Source organism: Carassius auratus, chromosome 13 (assembly GCF_003368295.1).
Source record: "Carassius auratus strain Wakin chromosome 13, ASM336829v1, whole genome shotgun sequence".
NCBI classification, from domain to species: domain Eukaryota; kingdom Metazoa; phylum Chordata; class Actinopteri; order Cypriniformes; family Cyprinidae; genus Carassius; species Carassius auratus.
In genome coordinates this window covers 6,389,584-6,405,727 of record NC_039255.1, presented here as the reverse complement: position 1 = coordinate 6,405,727, position 16,144 = coordinate 6,389,584, and the positions used below count along the sequence as shown (strand labels likewise).

Below are 16,144 nucleotides of genomic sequence, written 5' to 3'. Positions count from 1 at the left end.
TGCTGCTTCCCTCAAACAGTAGAGCGTGGCATTAGCAGCACCAAAGTCATGGGTTTGAATTCCAGGCAAAAACAACAACTGATAAAATGTAAATGTGCAACTGATATGTGTTCAAATCAAGTCAAATGAATGGGCTTTTTAAACCCTTTTGAATTAATTCTCCAATGTAACATTTCTAAATAAATGTTACAAATGTTACATAAATGAATGTACATCCCAAACCCCCTTAACCAAAATCGACTGGATCATGAAAAGTGGGCATTTACTAAAAGTATATGAATGGAGATTAACTGAATGAGACTTTGCTTTTAAAACAACACCTAAATAGCCATATTGGTTAACATTATCTATGACTTGATTGGTGGTTATGGACAGTCATCTCAGAGGTGGAGCAAATTAACATATTTTGATTTAAGATTATGAAGACATATTTATTATTGCAATAATGTGCAATAACGAATCACTATAAGATCATAATTACAATCAATTACGATTTCTTGTACACATACTTTATTGTTCATTTATAGTACATGCAGTACAACTAAATCATATTAACTTTCATATTAAATATTAGAGTTTCCCTGATTCTTGTAACAAATTTTGAAAATCTACATATATCCCCTGGTGAGTGTGTAGGAAGCAGTGAACAACACTGAATATCTATCTGACACACACAGCATCCCCATGACCAGACATGAACATGAACAGCTTTTGGATGCTAATGCAGGTCTGCAGTTTACAGAGATGAAGCTGAACGAATATTCACCATCAATTCACATTAGCAGCCCTGATAGAGACGGACATAAAGCCAGAAACAGATTCAGGCTGTTTGGAATGGAATACAAGCATATTCCATTGAAATAAAGAATATCACATCACATTTTATGTCCTAAAATGCAAAAATTAATAAACATTTCCCCCCAAAAATTGTAATATGTAATTATTTATTCTATAAACTCAAAGCTACATTAGAAATTGATGAAATAAAAAATTGTGTATGAACGTTTCTGTCCAGAGTCTTCATTAAGATACAGCTCTATTAGATTTCCTGCAAAAATGATATAGAAATTAACAGCATCTGGGCCTGTGAGGAAAGGAACTCTCATGTGAAATTTTTGTGAAAAATACCACTCAAACGTGGTAACGTAGCTGATGTTTTCAATATTGCTAATTTAACCGTTAGTTGCTAGGCAACCATACATCCAGTCCAGCCCAAAATTACACAAAATGCAATTAGCCACAGACTCTTCATGCATGCAAAGTTTGGTGAGTGTTCATAATAGGGATCAAACACTATAGCTGTTCAAAGGAATAGCGGGGAAGCGTAGTAAAAACAACAGAAGAAGAGCAGCAAAAATAGATCTAGAAGATGCTGCATTTCCAATTAATCAAATAAACACACGCTTTAAGCACCACAAAATATAAACTCCCCAGCACTTCATTTTCGTCCATATGCTTTTCATAACATTAATGATGACATACACACGCAAATATGAACTATAAACACTGCTGATGCAATGCACACAAATAATATGGATGAGCAAGACTTAGTGCATCATCTCACCACTATTTATAGACCGAGCTTATGCTGAGCTCCAGAACAAACATATTCATCAAATGGAGCATGTTTTAAGATACTAAGCTTAAACACACTGACCCTGCCACCCAAATCCCACTCCCACAAATTGAAACAAGTGGAGTTCACTAGATGTTAAGATCTGGCCTTTCACTTAAAAGTAATGTAAAAACAGAACAGTTATTCAATTGTAAATTGTGGGACTTAAAGGTGCTGTAAGTGATTTTAACTAGCATTTGCAACTGAATTTGATTACCACCATCTTCAGAATCCCCTCCAACCAAACTTTGCCTCAGTGCTCTTTCAAAATAACGTGTTACACAGCTAATAAAAGGACATTTCTAGCATAATGCATCAGAAGAAAATGTTCTTGTTGGGAACTCAAAAAGCAAACATCCCTCCTTTCCTTCAAGTCCAGTAAAAAAATAAAACCTAAAAAAACATTTTCCCTTCGTGTATCCAGCATCTACATTCATCATGGAGGTTTACACACTTAAGAGCTGGTAAAACTAAAAACAACCATAACATTTTCTCTTAAAAGGCACCTATTATGCAAAATCAACTTTTACAAAGGGTTTGAACAGAATAATGTGTTGGAAATTGTTTGTACACAGCCATCTTAGAATGATAAAAATTCATCCAGTCTTATTTTCTTCTTTTCATCCCTTTTCTTTTTTATGATTTTCATTAATCAAAACCAGGCTCAGAAAACGAGCGGTTTGGATTGTGTCCGGAATATGAAAGTTCTGGAGTCGGACAGGAAGTTGCAGCTGTTATAGTACAGACTGGTCGGCGACGGAAGATCAGAGGTAAGATTGTTTATTGTCAAGTGAAAGAGTAGTGATACTGTCCTTTGTGTTTTGGCAGAGTGAAGATCCAAATGGCAGTAGAGGATTTGAGAAGCTGGAGGATGACGACACATAGATACACACACACACACACACACACACACACACTGAACACAAGAGGTAACTTGGGATTAAATGATCTGTTCGGTATTTTGAGATGAAACTGCACAGGCACATTCAGGAGAGCCATAAGAATAATACATCTTGTACAAAGGGGCATAATAGGTGTCCTTTAATTAAACTTCTCTCAGTATATTATTTTTGATATTATCATACTGATTTGAGCAGTTTTGTGAAACAGTACAAAATAATTTAGACTCGGACAACCGACTAATGCCACAAATCATTCAATCATTAATCAAATCCATTGCTAATACTAGTGTTTGTCCTGTTGATTTCCGTCCAAAATTATGTCACTTTCTGTTGAATAAAGTCACACTGAAACTCCCTTTAATATTAGATGGAAAGGGATATTGAGGACATGTGAAAATCCTGAAATATTACTATCAATAAACACAATATACAAAATAATTTTTGTAAAAATAAAAATAAAAAAACATCCAAGGATATCACAAAAAAACCTCAAACCCAAGCAGTAAAATGATTTCAAATTCACTTTTAAAATGTTAAGCTAATTGTGAAAACTATCTAATAATTTATCATTTTTAATTTATAAAATAGCCTATTTTACCCAGTTATTGAGATGTGTCAACTATGTATACAGAAGTTATGTATATACTGAAGTTAATATGCATACTTTATTGTGTCCTAAGTGTTTCCCCAGCAGAAGGGAAATTATCTATGTGCTTTTGCACTGATAATAGTCAAACCCTGATCTGAACTTAAACTGGCCAGTAAAACGATTCTGATATTTTCCAAAGAGCTGAGCCCGAACTGATATCCTTGCTAGACAGAACTCTGAAGGACCCTGGGGTCAGATGGGCTCTAATATTTCAGATGCCTTGAGATATATTTAAAATAGGTCACTTTTGATGACCAGATATAACGTCTATGAAGCTGGGATCAAAGTACACCCAGAAGCTCAGGCCAAATGTATTACCACAGAAATTGTGCTCTGATATCAGTCCAAACATACGGAGGCTTTAATGAAGAGGATCGTCTCTGATATGGGATCTATTTAAGTATCTCTCATATACAGAAGAACACAGACTGCGGAGATACTCAGTGCATTTGAATTGATCCAAAATGTCAAGTGTTTATATAATCTCATACTGACTCTTCCTTTTCCTTCCACAAGCAATTTCTCCTCTCGCCCATATAGTCAGTCCTTTACTAGCAGCTCCATGTTCCTTCCAAAATAAGCTACCACTACCAACAAGACAACAACAACACCACTGCAGTTTGTGTTTCTCTTCTGTTATGCTCAGCGCACACTGCACAGCTTTGGCCAGGCTCTTTTTTGCCAAACGGACATCTATTTGGCACTATTCACTCAACCACAACACAGAATGTTAATCTCAAATGCAATAGGCCTCTTTGTTGCAGCGGCCTTTTATGTACCTGCTTTAAAAATTCTCTGACCATCAAACAAATGCACAATGTCCACGTACACTATGTTACATGTACATTATTGTTAAAAAAAATTAGGGTAGTAAGGTATATACTATATATATATATATATATATATATATATATATATATATATATATATACACTAAATATTAGATATTAAATAATAAGCATAAGCTGTTATTTAAAAAAAGATATAAAACAAAAAATTACAACCTTTGAATTAATTTTTTGGAGTCAGTGAAATATTGGAAGGGCAATGTTGAGCCTTTGTGCATAATTAAATACTGCCAGAAATCATAGCTGATGCAAAAAACTTATTTTAGTCAAACTAAAGGAGGCCTGAAATAAAATATTCACTTAAACAGAATTACTATCAACTGAATAACATGCAGGTAAATGTGTCTGTCTCTTTTGCTTTTGTATCACTGCCTCAACAGATACACTTGTTCATGTGTTCCTTAAGTGGCCCAGAGGGCCCCTTTGGCTGCTTTGCTTTATCACAGTCTGCTAGAGCGAAAAACTAAAAAACAAACTCATTATTTAAACACATAAACAGACAGAGCAAAATATCCATTTAACTGCTCCATGTTACGGCAACTACATTTCCCAGCAGACCTCTGCCTCGATGCACTTTCCTGAGTCAACACACGGATGTTGAACAAACAGTTTGACCCACGGAATGGGCAGAGGGAAGGGAGGGAGAGGAAGGAAGGAGAAAACAGACAGTAAACTCGCACGGAGTAGCCAACACCTGTCACATCAACAAACCGACAGTGTTGTCAAACGCTCGGCTGAGCACTTCAGCGGCGAGTGGCTCCTTTAGAAACACGTGACGTAGTGTAGCATCACCTGCACGCAGATACTGTATGTGATAAACTGTCCCAGTGTGCCTCCAACACAAAAACACCATCTGTGGCTCCACGCGCACACACACACACACACACATTCTCAGGCAAGAAAGCAACAGGTAACTGTCTATCGAGCTTTCAGCATGATGTTAGGGAAGTTTGACACTGAATTGTCTGTGATTATTGAAATAATCTTTTTATTAATTGAGAAAGTTAGCATAGGTAGCCCCTGCTGGCTTCAGTTTGAATCTGAATAGCACGCTCAGCATGGGGGTGTGGTCACATTAGATATAATGAAGGGAGATGTGAAAAACGGACATATGGATTACTTTATCACAGAATAGCTGTTAGCAGCACTTGTTACACTTCATTTTAATGACGTGTATGTAAATGAAGATCAGCGCAGACAAAGGCTGTAGACTGCACACATACTGATAAGACGCTCGGGAGAAAACAGACACATAACTTCATAATCATACTTCGCGTTGTGATTCGGAGATGCTTGTTGGTCTAAATAAAGTTGGTAATGAACCCTCTTTTATGGCCAAACTTCTGTCTGGTCATGTTGTGCTATGACATTTAGAATCTGACGGTTTAGATCTTTGTGCTTCCATGTGCATTCATTCCATTTATATCTTATTATACAGAAGTACAGTACACTAATTTTTTGTAACTAATTGTGATATTATATACATATATCTTAGTTTCTCATTTTGACCATGACTTGCATTATGGTGGGGGGAGTGCATGTGAACTTGTGCAGGGTTAATATGCAGAGTTCAACCTTCTGATTTTCATATTGAGTTATGAATTTAAAAACAATCCCTGTGGTTTTGATCTGATGAATTGAAATGCAACTATTTGTTTCTCAATCCCATGCCAGTGTTATTTATTATACATAACACTTCGGTTCAGATCTTTAGAGGTGTGTTTGTATTTTGCATTTTTTGTTTTGTTTATCAATTATCAGTTGATGTGTTGACAGCAAATTGCTTGTTCAATTTAAATGTGAATGAAAGTGTTGTCTCTATCATTAAATAAATTACATTAAAAAAAGTGTTTTGTCATCTTTATTTAAACATTTAAGGCAGTGGGGTAACATTTGTTTATGATTATTGATCGAAGTAAAAAAAAAAAATAAACATCCCTGTTGACACAACATGATTTAGTTGACTGGACTAGAAAATAATAGTCAAGTCAACTCAAAGAAATTTGTTACCTGGACTAACTCCACTCTAATTTGAAGTTGTTTCAACAAGATTTTTTTCTGTGTGGCTCTTTAAAATATATTCAAATAGAAAACAGTTGTTTTAAATTATTATAATATTTCACAACATTACAGTTTTATAGTACTGTTGGTCAAATAAATGCAGCCTTTGTGAGCAAAAGATACTTTTTTCTAAATCATATAAAAAATCTTACCAACCCGAAACATTTGAATGGTAGCGTACATTTTCATTTCATTTCATATGATCTGACATTGACATTTCTATCTCAATCTCTACGAACCCCAAGAGCTTTGTGAACCCCAGCTCGGAAATCCTGAATTAAACCATGGAAAATTAAATGAACGTTAGAACAAGCCACCTGCCAAACTTCGATCAATAGCAGACCAGACTGCTCACAGGAAGCATGCTGTCTCATTCATCATGAGAAGAGGAGGCCAGACATACTTACCATTTGGACTTTCCTCATCAATGGTGACGATAGTGGCAGGTGGACCGGTCCGTGACAACTTACATTCTGTGTCAGAAACATAAAGAGAGAGAAATACAGTCAGACTCAAATCTGCCACCACCTTCATCACAACACTTCACTCATATCTGACTCACATGAGATTACATCTAAATGATGAATACAGGAGTGTTAAATGATTTTACTGGGTGAATAAGTGGAGTCATAGAAAGAGAAGTAAGAAGCAAGTCATGATGTGGTGGAGGACCGAAAGCAGTCTTACCCTCATAGTGCCAGTCTGAGGAACGTTAGTGTCAGCAGCAGTGAGAAGAGAAAAGAAGAGAAGAGAAGTAAAGATACATATGAGAAGAAAGACAGCCAGACAGAGGAACAGTATGGCTGAGCGCCATTCAGAATCAAACTGAGAAATTCCTTTTAAATTCCAATCCAATTCTTGAATTTGAGCAAACAGAATGCAGAAATAAGGAACCAGAATTAAAATATAATAAAATTATGCATTTCCACATTTTTAAAGTGCCCCATTATGCCATTTCTAAGGTTCCTAATATTGTTTTGAAAGTCTCCTTCAAAAGGTTTACATGCATGCAAGGTCCAAAAACACTTTCTCAAAATATGCATTTAATATCATCTCATTTTCCAACAATTCTCAAACATTTAGTGCAAAGCATTTCTAATATTCAGTCTTTCTAAACCCCTTCTTTCCGTGAGCCTAATCCCTGCTGTGATTGGTCAGATGGCCCAGTCTTTAGGAGTCCGGCTGTTCGCGGCCGGCCATTATAGAGCATAGACAGGCATTATGCAAATGTGTTACCTCGTGATGTGTAGATGTTTACATTCACATACAGCTACATTACACACTGGATGAAAGGCAGTATTCAAATGTGTGTCATTTTTAATGTGATATATCTAATTAATATTAAATTATTTAAATAGAAATATATTTTAAAATTCTGATAAATATTAAAATATTGGCAAATATGGATAAATTACTTTGTCAAAAAAAAAAAAAAATTTAAAACTAGTAAAATCTCTGGTCTCTGTTACTACATTAAGTTTCTTTGAATTGCATTTCAGTAAATTCATCTTCCTGTCACTTCGGTTAAGTATCCCCAAGAACTGAAAGAGAGCAATTCTGAATGTTAGCAACCTTGGTACCAGTGTTAATTTCGTTGACTAAATATTTTCGTCATTATTTTCGTCACGAATATATTTTTGCGGACGAAAACGAAACGAGAACTAAAATAGAAGGCACTGATGGAGACTAAAACTATGACTAAATTGATTGACATTATCGTCAACGAATAAAGGACGAGACGAAAATAGACTGTGACGAAAATCAAATCAGCAGACGGGAGAGATGCGAGGAATGAACAAAGACCCGGCAAAACATAACAGGCGAGACTGCATTAGAGAAGAGAACCAATCAGAGCCTGACTTATTGAGACGTGAAGCGAAGGTCTTCAGTTTTTAAATGAGCTCCCGGGAAGACGGCATTCGAAGAGGTGATGTCTAAAAGAGCGACAAAATGTCCACAGCTCACTTCACGTTTGACGACGAACAAAACAAAACAAACTGTAAAGCACGCGGAGCGCTCATTCGTGGCAAGAACACAACCAATTTGAAAAGACATTTACAGAAGAGCCACCCGGACATTTTCTCAAATGTAATTTCACAACGATGTTCTTTTGTTTATTGAGCTAAGCAAAATTGGAATAGTGCAGTGCGTAGATGTTGTAGCATTAAATATTACGAACTGAAAAGTACTGTAAAATAGCCCCTTCTTCAAGTTAGATGAGAGCACAATACTAATACATAATATGGATTCTTAGTAGGACTGGATGTTTAAAAAAATAGCCCCTTCTTCAAGTTAGATGAGAGCACAATACTAATACATAATATCATGATAAATACATTTGATTAATACTAATGTTTTGTATATTTTATAATGTTCTACTTGTTGACAATATCACAAATATTTCTATATTAGTCATGTGAAACATGAATGTTCACATCCTATCATTATACATACAAATCTAGCAATATTGTAGTATTTAAAACATACAATATTTCTAGACAAATGAATACCTTATAAAATCTTGTTACTTTTTTTTTATCCACCTAGCTGCCAACTTATTAAATATTTACTTTAAATGTATGCACTTATTGTTCAGCTCAGCTGTAAGCTTTAAGGTTCTGGACCTAACCTTATTTTTCTTTTATTGATGGTCAATTGGCAGCTAGTTATTGTTTACATTATCATGACAGTGTTTGTTGCTGCATAAAAGCTTTTGAATCGAAATAAAGACACAGTTGTGTTGAAATAAAGTTGAATTTGTGTTTTATATATTTTGGTTAAGTTTGTTTCCTGTACCAGCTGTAAAAAAAATGTCTAGTAAATCTGTTATTGATTTTAGTCTTATTTTAGTCAACTAAAATACCAAGCAATTTTAGTCGACTAAAATACCAAGCAATTTTAGTCGACTAAAATAAGACTAAAATTAAAACAAACCAGATGACTAAAACTTGACTAAAACTAAAAAGAATTATAGTCAAAAGACTAAGACTAACACTAAATTAAAATTTCGTGTCAAAATTAACACTGCTTGGTACAGAAGCAGTAATTTTAAAATTAAAACAGACCATGACACAGCAGCCTCACACACACACACACACACACACATCAGAGCTGTCACCCACACATCAATTAGCTGCAAGTGTCTGAAGCGAATCACCTTACACACTGAGTCAGGAGGGCAAGAGATGCCAGAGGATATACACACACACAGCAGATAAGGTTTCCCCTTTACCGTATGTTGCCTAACTCTTCTTACGAAACTTGCACCAGCTGGCAGGTGAGAAGCAGGAGATTTTCTTCCCATTATTTATTGATCACCTCAGGCTTTTATCCTGATCAACTAGGGGTGTGAATATTTGAGTCAACAGTCAATCGATTGAATTCACTGGCTTTCAATTCAATAAAAAAGCTATTTTTGTACTCAGTATGACTTTGATTTCAACTCAGAATAGTGATTCCATACACTGACCTTAAATTATAGTAAGGTTCAAAAAAATATATTTAAGTTCTGCATTAAAATGCATATGGTAATCTATCATGATAAAACCCAACAGGTTACAAGCTTGTTATTACTAAAATATTGGTAAATGTTGTCAAGATTAATGGAAAAACAGAGAAATTGCCGATGCAGAATCCATTACAGTCATTTGGGCAGACAGTGAAATTCTGTATCATGTTGGTCTATTTCAGTAAACCATATGGTTCATGAGGCTTCACTGCACTGCCTGCTCAGGTGAAACACACCTACTGACGAAATATATACTGTGAATGCACTGCAAGTTGCTTTGTAAAATTAGGGATGCACTGAATATTCGGCAACCAAAATTATTTGGCTGAAAATAGCACGAAACACAGACTGCGAGAGAATGTTTGGTGCTGCATCCTGTCTTTGATGAGAAGAGGTGGCTGATGCTGGTGTTTAGGCTACTGTATGATGATTGAAATCACAAAATTACTTCAAAAGATTAGTAAATCAACTGCAGAATGTTATATTTTCTAATGCACACACGAATTGCATGTATTCTGACAGTGCTGCACGAGCTCGCTGCGCCAGGGTTCAAAGTCCAAAGCGCACTGAACTTGTTACTCGTCAATCTGCTCAGTAACATTTTTGTAAATATTTTTAAAGGCATGTGACAATGTGACACATGCGACAAAATCCTTATGTGTAAATGTCACAAATTCAAGCGAGCATTTCTATTTTTGCATAAAAGCCCTTCCTGACAGTCTGCGTTAAATGTCATAGATATATACACTAGGGGCCCTATCTTGCACCCAGCGCAATTGACTTTGTACACCGACGCATGTGTCATCCCTATTTTGCACCTGCGCAAAGCGCGCTTTTCCCTCCACAGAAGCACGTCGCTAAACTAGTGAATGAACTTGCGCTCCCTGGGCGGTTCAGCGCAAAAAAGGAGGCGTGTTCCGGCGCAAACAATCCCTGGTGCTATTTTGCTGTTCCATCAAACAATTGCGCCACTGACCAGAAAAAACCTAGTCTAAAGTCAGTGGCGCGTTGCGCGTTGTTTATTATGCTATTTTAAGGGCGCATGCTTGACCATAGTGTATAGCGTGCACAACGCGCATACACTTTGCTCATGTAATCTACACAGATGCAACAGTTATTTTTGCAAATCATAAATTGTTACACTAAAAAAAATGAACACTTGAGATGACGGAAATCATTGTGGTGTGCCACGAAGATGTGAAAAAATAGGCATAAATCTAGCTTACAAATTATTCAGGCTAATTGTAGTAATTAAGGATCAGACATGTTTGAGGTCATATATGTATATAAGGACATCTGACAAATTGGTTTGTCCGTCAAGAACCAGGAAAAAAAATTGATGAAACAATTGTGTTTATTTCCTCCCACGCCTGTTTAACCGACGCTATTTTGGGTGGGTTTCTCCCATCCCCATACAACACAACTTCTCTGTCTTTCACTGCTCTTACAAGAACATCAGTCTCCTCGGCTGTGAACTGCTCCTGGCGTGCGCCTGGTAAATACGCCATAATAATAGCAATCCATTATGGAACTTGCGCACCTGCTTTTAAAGGGAATGTTGGATGACGCTCTGATTGGTTTATTTCACGTTACGCCCAAACCACACCTATGAATAATGAAGCTACTTCAGACCAACCCATTTTAGATTTGCGCCGGGCGCAAGAGCCATTTATCCCGCCGGGAAAATAGCAACAGCGCCGAGACCCGCCCACAAACTTACTTGCGCTTCGCGCTTTGACACTTGCGTTTCAGATCGTTAAAATAGGGCCCTAGATGTTTAATTTTCATTTCGGTGCATCCCTATATAAAATAGCTTCTAGGAAATAAATACATACATTTATTCACTCATATGGAGCTATAGGATTTGTAACAGCAGTGCACACAAAATTTAAGTAATCATGCAAAGACAAATTCCCCTTGTTTTTTGAACATTAACATTAAAAGGGAAAAAACGTATTTCAAAAGTATTTCAATAAATAAATACCTTAGAACAGCTAAGAAAAGTCTGTAAACTCTGTTAATAATTTCACTTGCAAATAGGCAATGTCATACAAGTCTTAAAGTCACAGAAAAAAAAAAAACTGTTCAATTCCCAAGGTCCAGAAAGGTGTTTTTTTGGTGCAATAAACATTCATTAACATTATAAGTGAAAATAATAGAGAAAATAATTGTAAAATACTTGTAATAATAAATATAACCTTGTTAATATAAAACCCTTATAGGAATCCAAAAATATTGTCAGCAGGTTGCCATGTACACTTGAAAATAGTTTCCAAAAGGAAGTTTTCACAGTGATGCTACGGAAGAACCATTTTTGGTTCCTTGAAGAACCTTTTAATGAACAGCTCTTGAAAGAACCGTTTTCTTTTAAAAAACATTTTAAAATCCTAAAGTAGCGTTTTACACTATAAAGTACCTTTTGTGCAATGCCTGTGGGTTACAGTATGAACATTAAATAAATAACTATAAAACTCAAAACAACTCTAAACCACATTAGATAACTTTAATGTGACCACATCCCGTTACAATGCTCATTTTGCTCTTTTGTGAAAAAGTGCACTGCAGGACCTCTTCTCTCCTGTTCCTTACAGAGTTCACTCTGAAAGATCTAGCCCACTTCTGCTGCAATTAGAGCACGTGTCTCCATCTGCTGAGGAGAAAAGAGGCTCTGTGGCTCCTTTGATAGACACAAACTCAACAGGGCAACTAGGGCACAGACGCACTTCCACCCAGCATCAAACAGCAGCTAATCTTCTGTAAGCTCTTTTTACTCAAGGAGCTTTTTACACCCCAAATGCTTTTAGTTACCCTCTTAAAGAAAAAAAATCTCTTCTGCCCTGCCTTTTAGAGTCTCAGGACAGAGCAGAGGTTTATTAACCCTCTGGAGTCTAAGGGTATTTTTGGGGCCTGGAGCAGTTTTGTCATGCCGCTATTTGTGCTTTTTTCAGTTTCTTATACACATCTAAATGACTAAAGTCTAGTCTCACTGTAATCAGCACAAACTAGGCTATAATAATATGTGAGCAGCAAGATTCTTGTATGTATAGGGCTTATATGTGGATATGAAGAAGCAATACAGGAGACCTATATTTCATGTATATGCACATTTATGCACCTCAATTTTGCCTATATGTGGCATATATACGCATATATGCAGCATATATGCAGTATATATACGCATATATGCAGCATATATATTATCATATATATTATCATATACACTGCATATAGGTTTCATATATGCGCATATATCCACATATAGGTTCTTTCCATGTGGGCATGTTTTCATGGTTATCAGGAGAAAATGCCTCATAGCGCGTATTCGCGTTAATCAACTTAGGAGGGTTAAAGGTGACTTCAAAAGCAAGGAGAGACTTTTAATTAAAGGAGAGGACAGGGCAGGGCAGAGACAGACAGTGACACACACACACACACACACACACACACACATATGTATATATATACATATATATATATATATACATACATACATACATATATATATATATATATATATATATATATATTTTTTTTTTTTTTTTTTTTTTTTTTTTTTCACAGGTGTGTCTTAACAGGATCAGAAAACAACAACAACAACAACAAATAGCATGTCAAATGCAAATAATAAAAAGCAACTTAACCAAATTTGTCAGATGTCTGCATGTACAAGTTGTATGACCATAACTATGCAAGGTAAAAAATATGACCCAGATTGCATTTGATAAAAGGTTACTTGCAATGAAAAGAAACATGGTTTATGAATAAATGGTTACCAAGACCATGAAAAAAAATAAAATAATAATAATTCAAGCAACATTTAGAAACTCATTTTGATTCTTAATTTCTGAAATCCCACAGTAACTCTAAACCTGTTTTCATTTTATTGAATTGAATCAGATTTTAATAAAATTTGGAAATCTGTATGAACACCTAGTTGTTACTTTTTAACTAAATAAAGCATACGGTGTAATATTTTATCAGCAAATTTCTAATGCCTTTAAATCATCAAGATGATCAAAACTTTGGTGAAAAACCTGTTGTACACAATCTGCTACATACTTATTTTAACACGTAAAAGTCCTTTTAGTATAATTCTAAAAATGTCCAGCTTCAGCTTGTGGTTCATGTGCCCCTTTTCTTTTCTTTTTTTTTTCTTTTTTTTTTTTTTTGCTGTGATATTTTTACTGATGTTTATAAAGTAAAAGTATAACTTTATATTATTAGTAATATTTCAAGATAAACACTTTGTGGACTGAAACAGCTTAGGCTTTCTTGATTATCCATACACTGTTCATTTAGAATCAAGTTAATCTGTGTATCAAATTTGATACATGAGGCTTTGAAGAATGTGCATTTGTTCAGCTCTCAATCGGGCCCTTTCTAATGGAGCATGCTGAACAACTTATTGTCCAGGCCCTTGACATTTCTATGCTGGACAACTGCTATGCTCTTCTGGCTGGACTTCCATCAAGCACAATCAACCCTCTACAAATGATTCAGAATGCAGCTGCATTACTGGTCTTCAACAACCCCAAAAGAGCCCATGTTACACCTCTCTTTATCTCCTTGCACCAGCTCGCTTCAAGTTAAAGACATTGATGCTTGCATATAGAACAACCACAGGCTCAGCACCCACCTACTTCTACTTACTACTATGAATCTACATCCCCTCCAGAAGTCTGAGGTCCGCTAGTGAGCAACACCTTGTTGTACCATCACACAGAGGTTCAAAATCACTTTCCAGAACATTCTCTTTCACCATTCCTGGCTGATGGATTGATCTTCACACCCCTACAGTTGAAAACTCTTCTCTTTCGAAGCTACTTGAGTATTTTAATTAATCCTTCTCTTTCTAGCATTTACTTATTTGAGTAACGCCTAACATTTGTTATTACAAGCACTTTGTGTGTCTGTTTGCCTCTTTAAAAAGAATCGCCTTATGTATCCCCCAATTGTAAGTCGCTTTGGATAAAAGCGTCTGCAAAATGACTAAATGTAAATGTTAACCATAGCACTGCATTATATGTTCTCCCCCTACAATATAAAACTATACACAGGCATTTTGACTATGAAACTCACAAAACATTTTACTTCTACATAGTGTAAACACAAAGACAACCGTGTGCGTATTTCATTCAATTAACTGATGTCATATGATTTTCGTTGCAGAATTTGGACAAACTGCTGAGTGTGTACATCGCTTACACACACACACACACAAACAACAAAGCAAAGCAGCTTAGGGCTTGATCCACTTATCTGCGAGGCCAGAGCAAATCCTGAAAAGCTAAAAGCTGAAGCTATAGGTTGAGGTCTGGAGTTAACATATCTAGAAAGATCATGATCAATCATGAAGCCAGAAACATCAGAACACACTCTCACTGCTCTGGATCACAGTCAAATAATTCAAACTCATGCAGTCATTTGTGTCCCCATGACTTACTACTTAACAACACGGACTAAGTCGCATGATTCCAAAGCTTTAACAGCTCTGTTTCATATGTCTAATGAAAAATAGCATTAACAACAAAACTATTTTCATTTTAAACATATTTATTTATATATTCTGATAGATTATAAATTAGAAATATATTTTATTTGTATTAAAATTACATCTGTCTCAATTAAATCAATTATCAATTATGATTGGGATCCCAATGATCTATAAGCATTTGTGAAATAATTATATACAACTATATTACCAATACATATGAACTTATTTTAAGTATTGGATTGTCATTCTACGTAGCTAATTGAACTGAGCCAAAGAATCAAGCTTAAAATATTTATTATCATATGAGTGAAAGGAAAGATATATAAACTATTTAAATAAGTTTAATGCCCTGTAAGTATTTCTAAAATAATTATGTAAAAGTATACAGACAGTACTTATCAAATGAAACTGAGCATGTTTCCTAAGAATGACTTATTCTCCATAAGTTTTGAAGAGTTTGGATAATGTACTTTAAAGATATAAGAATATTGCTGTTATCTTTATTACGGTCACTTTAATAAATTGTCATGGCAACACAGTTCAAGATATCCAAATTCCATTTAGTTTCTCAATGTTCTGGCATCATGTAGACAAAGTTTGGTGTGAATTGTATGATTTTCCGAGGAGAAGTATGCATTAATTCCAAAAACTTCAATTCAAACCAAAATAGCTGACTTCCTGTTGGTCATAGTTAATGACTGTAAATTAGAACGTTTTCCAGCTTGATGAGACCAATATATGTACCGAGTTTGGTGACTGTAGGAAAAACGAACCCCCCAACTTTTACACAATAAAGTTTGATAAAAATCAGACGATGTATGCAAAAATTATTAGACACTTCCTGTTTCTAATTTCTCACAATAACTTTTTTCTCCTCGCCATGGCCAAATCGTTCAAGATATCAAAAATCCCATGCCAATTTTTCATCCTCAATCAGAGAAAAAAAAACCTAGGAGGGGTATATCAAATTCCACAGCATGCATTTTTCACAAAACCCAGAACAGCCGACATCCTATCAGGAGGAGCTAATGACATGCGGTGCAAAATTTGTTCAGCTCGATGAGTTC

At 35.5% G+C, this 16,144-nt stretch overlaps 1 protein-coding gene across 9 annotated transcripts in view; it reads right to left on the bottom strand.

Annotated features, from left to right (window-relative positions):
* Positions 1 to 16,144, bottom strand: part of LOC113112445 (protocadherin-15-like) — a 171,470-nt gene that overhangs the window by 115,172 nt on the left and 40,154 nt on the right. For 8 of the 9 annotated variants that reach the window (XM_026278026.1, XM_026278034.1, XM_026278027.1 and 5 more), the window contains 2 exons: positions 6,763 to 6,777; positions 6,483 to 6,548 (listed from right to left, as the gene is read on the bottom strand). In XM_026278026.1, the coding sequence (XP_026133811.1) occupies positions 6,483 to 6,548; positions 6,763 to 6,777 (81 nt within the window). The remainder of the gene's footprint in view (positions 1 to 6,482; positions 6,549 to 6,762; positions 6,778 to 16,144) is intronic. The other variant, XM_026278031.1, reaches the window with a different exon arrangement.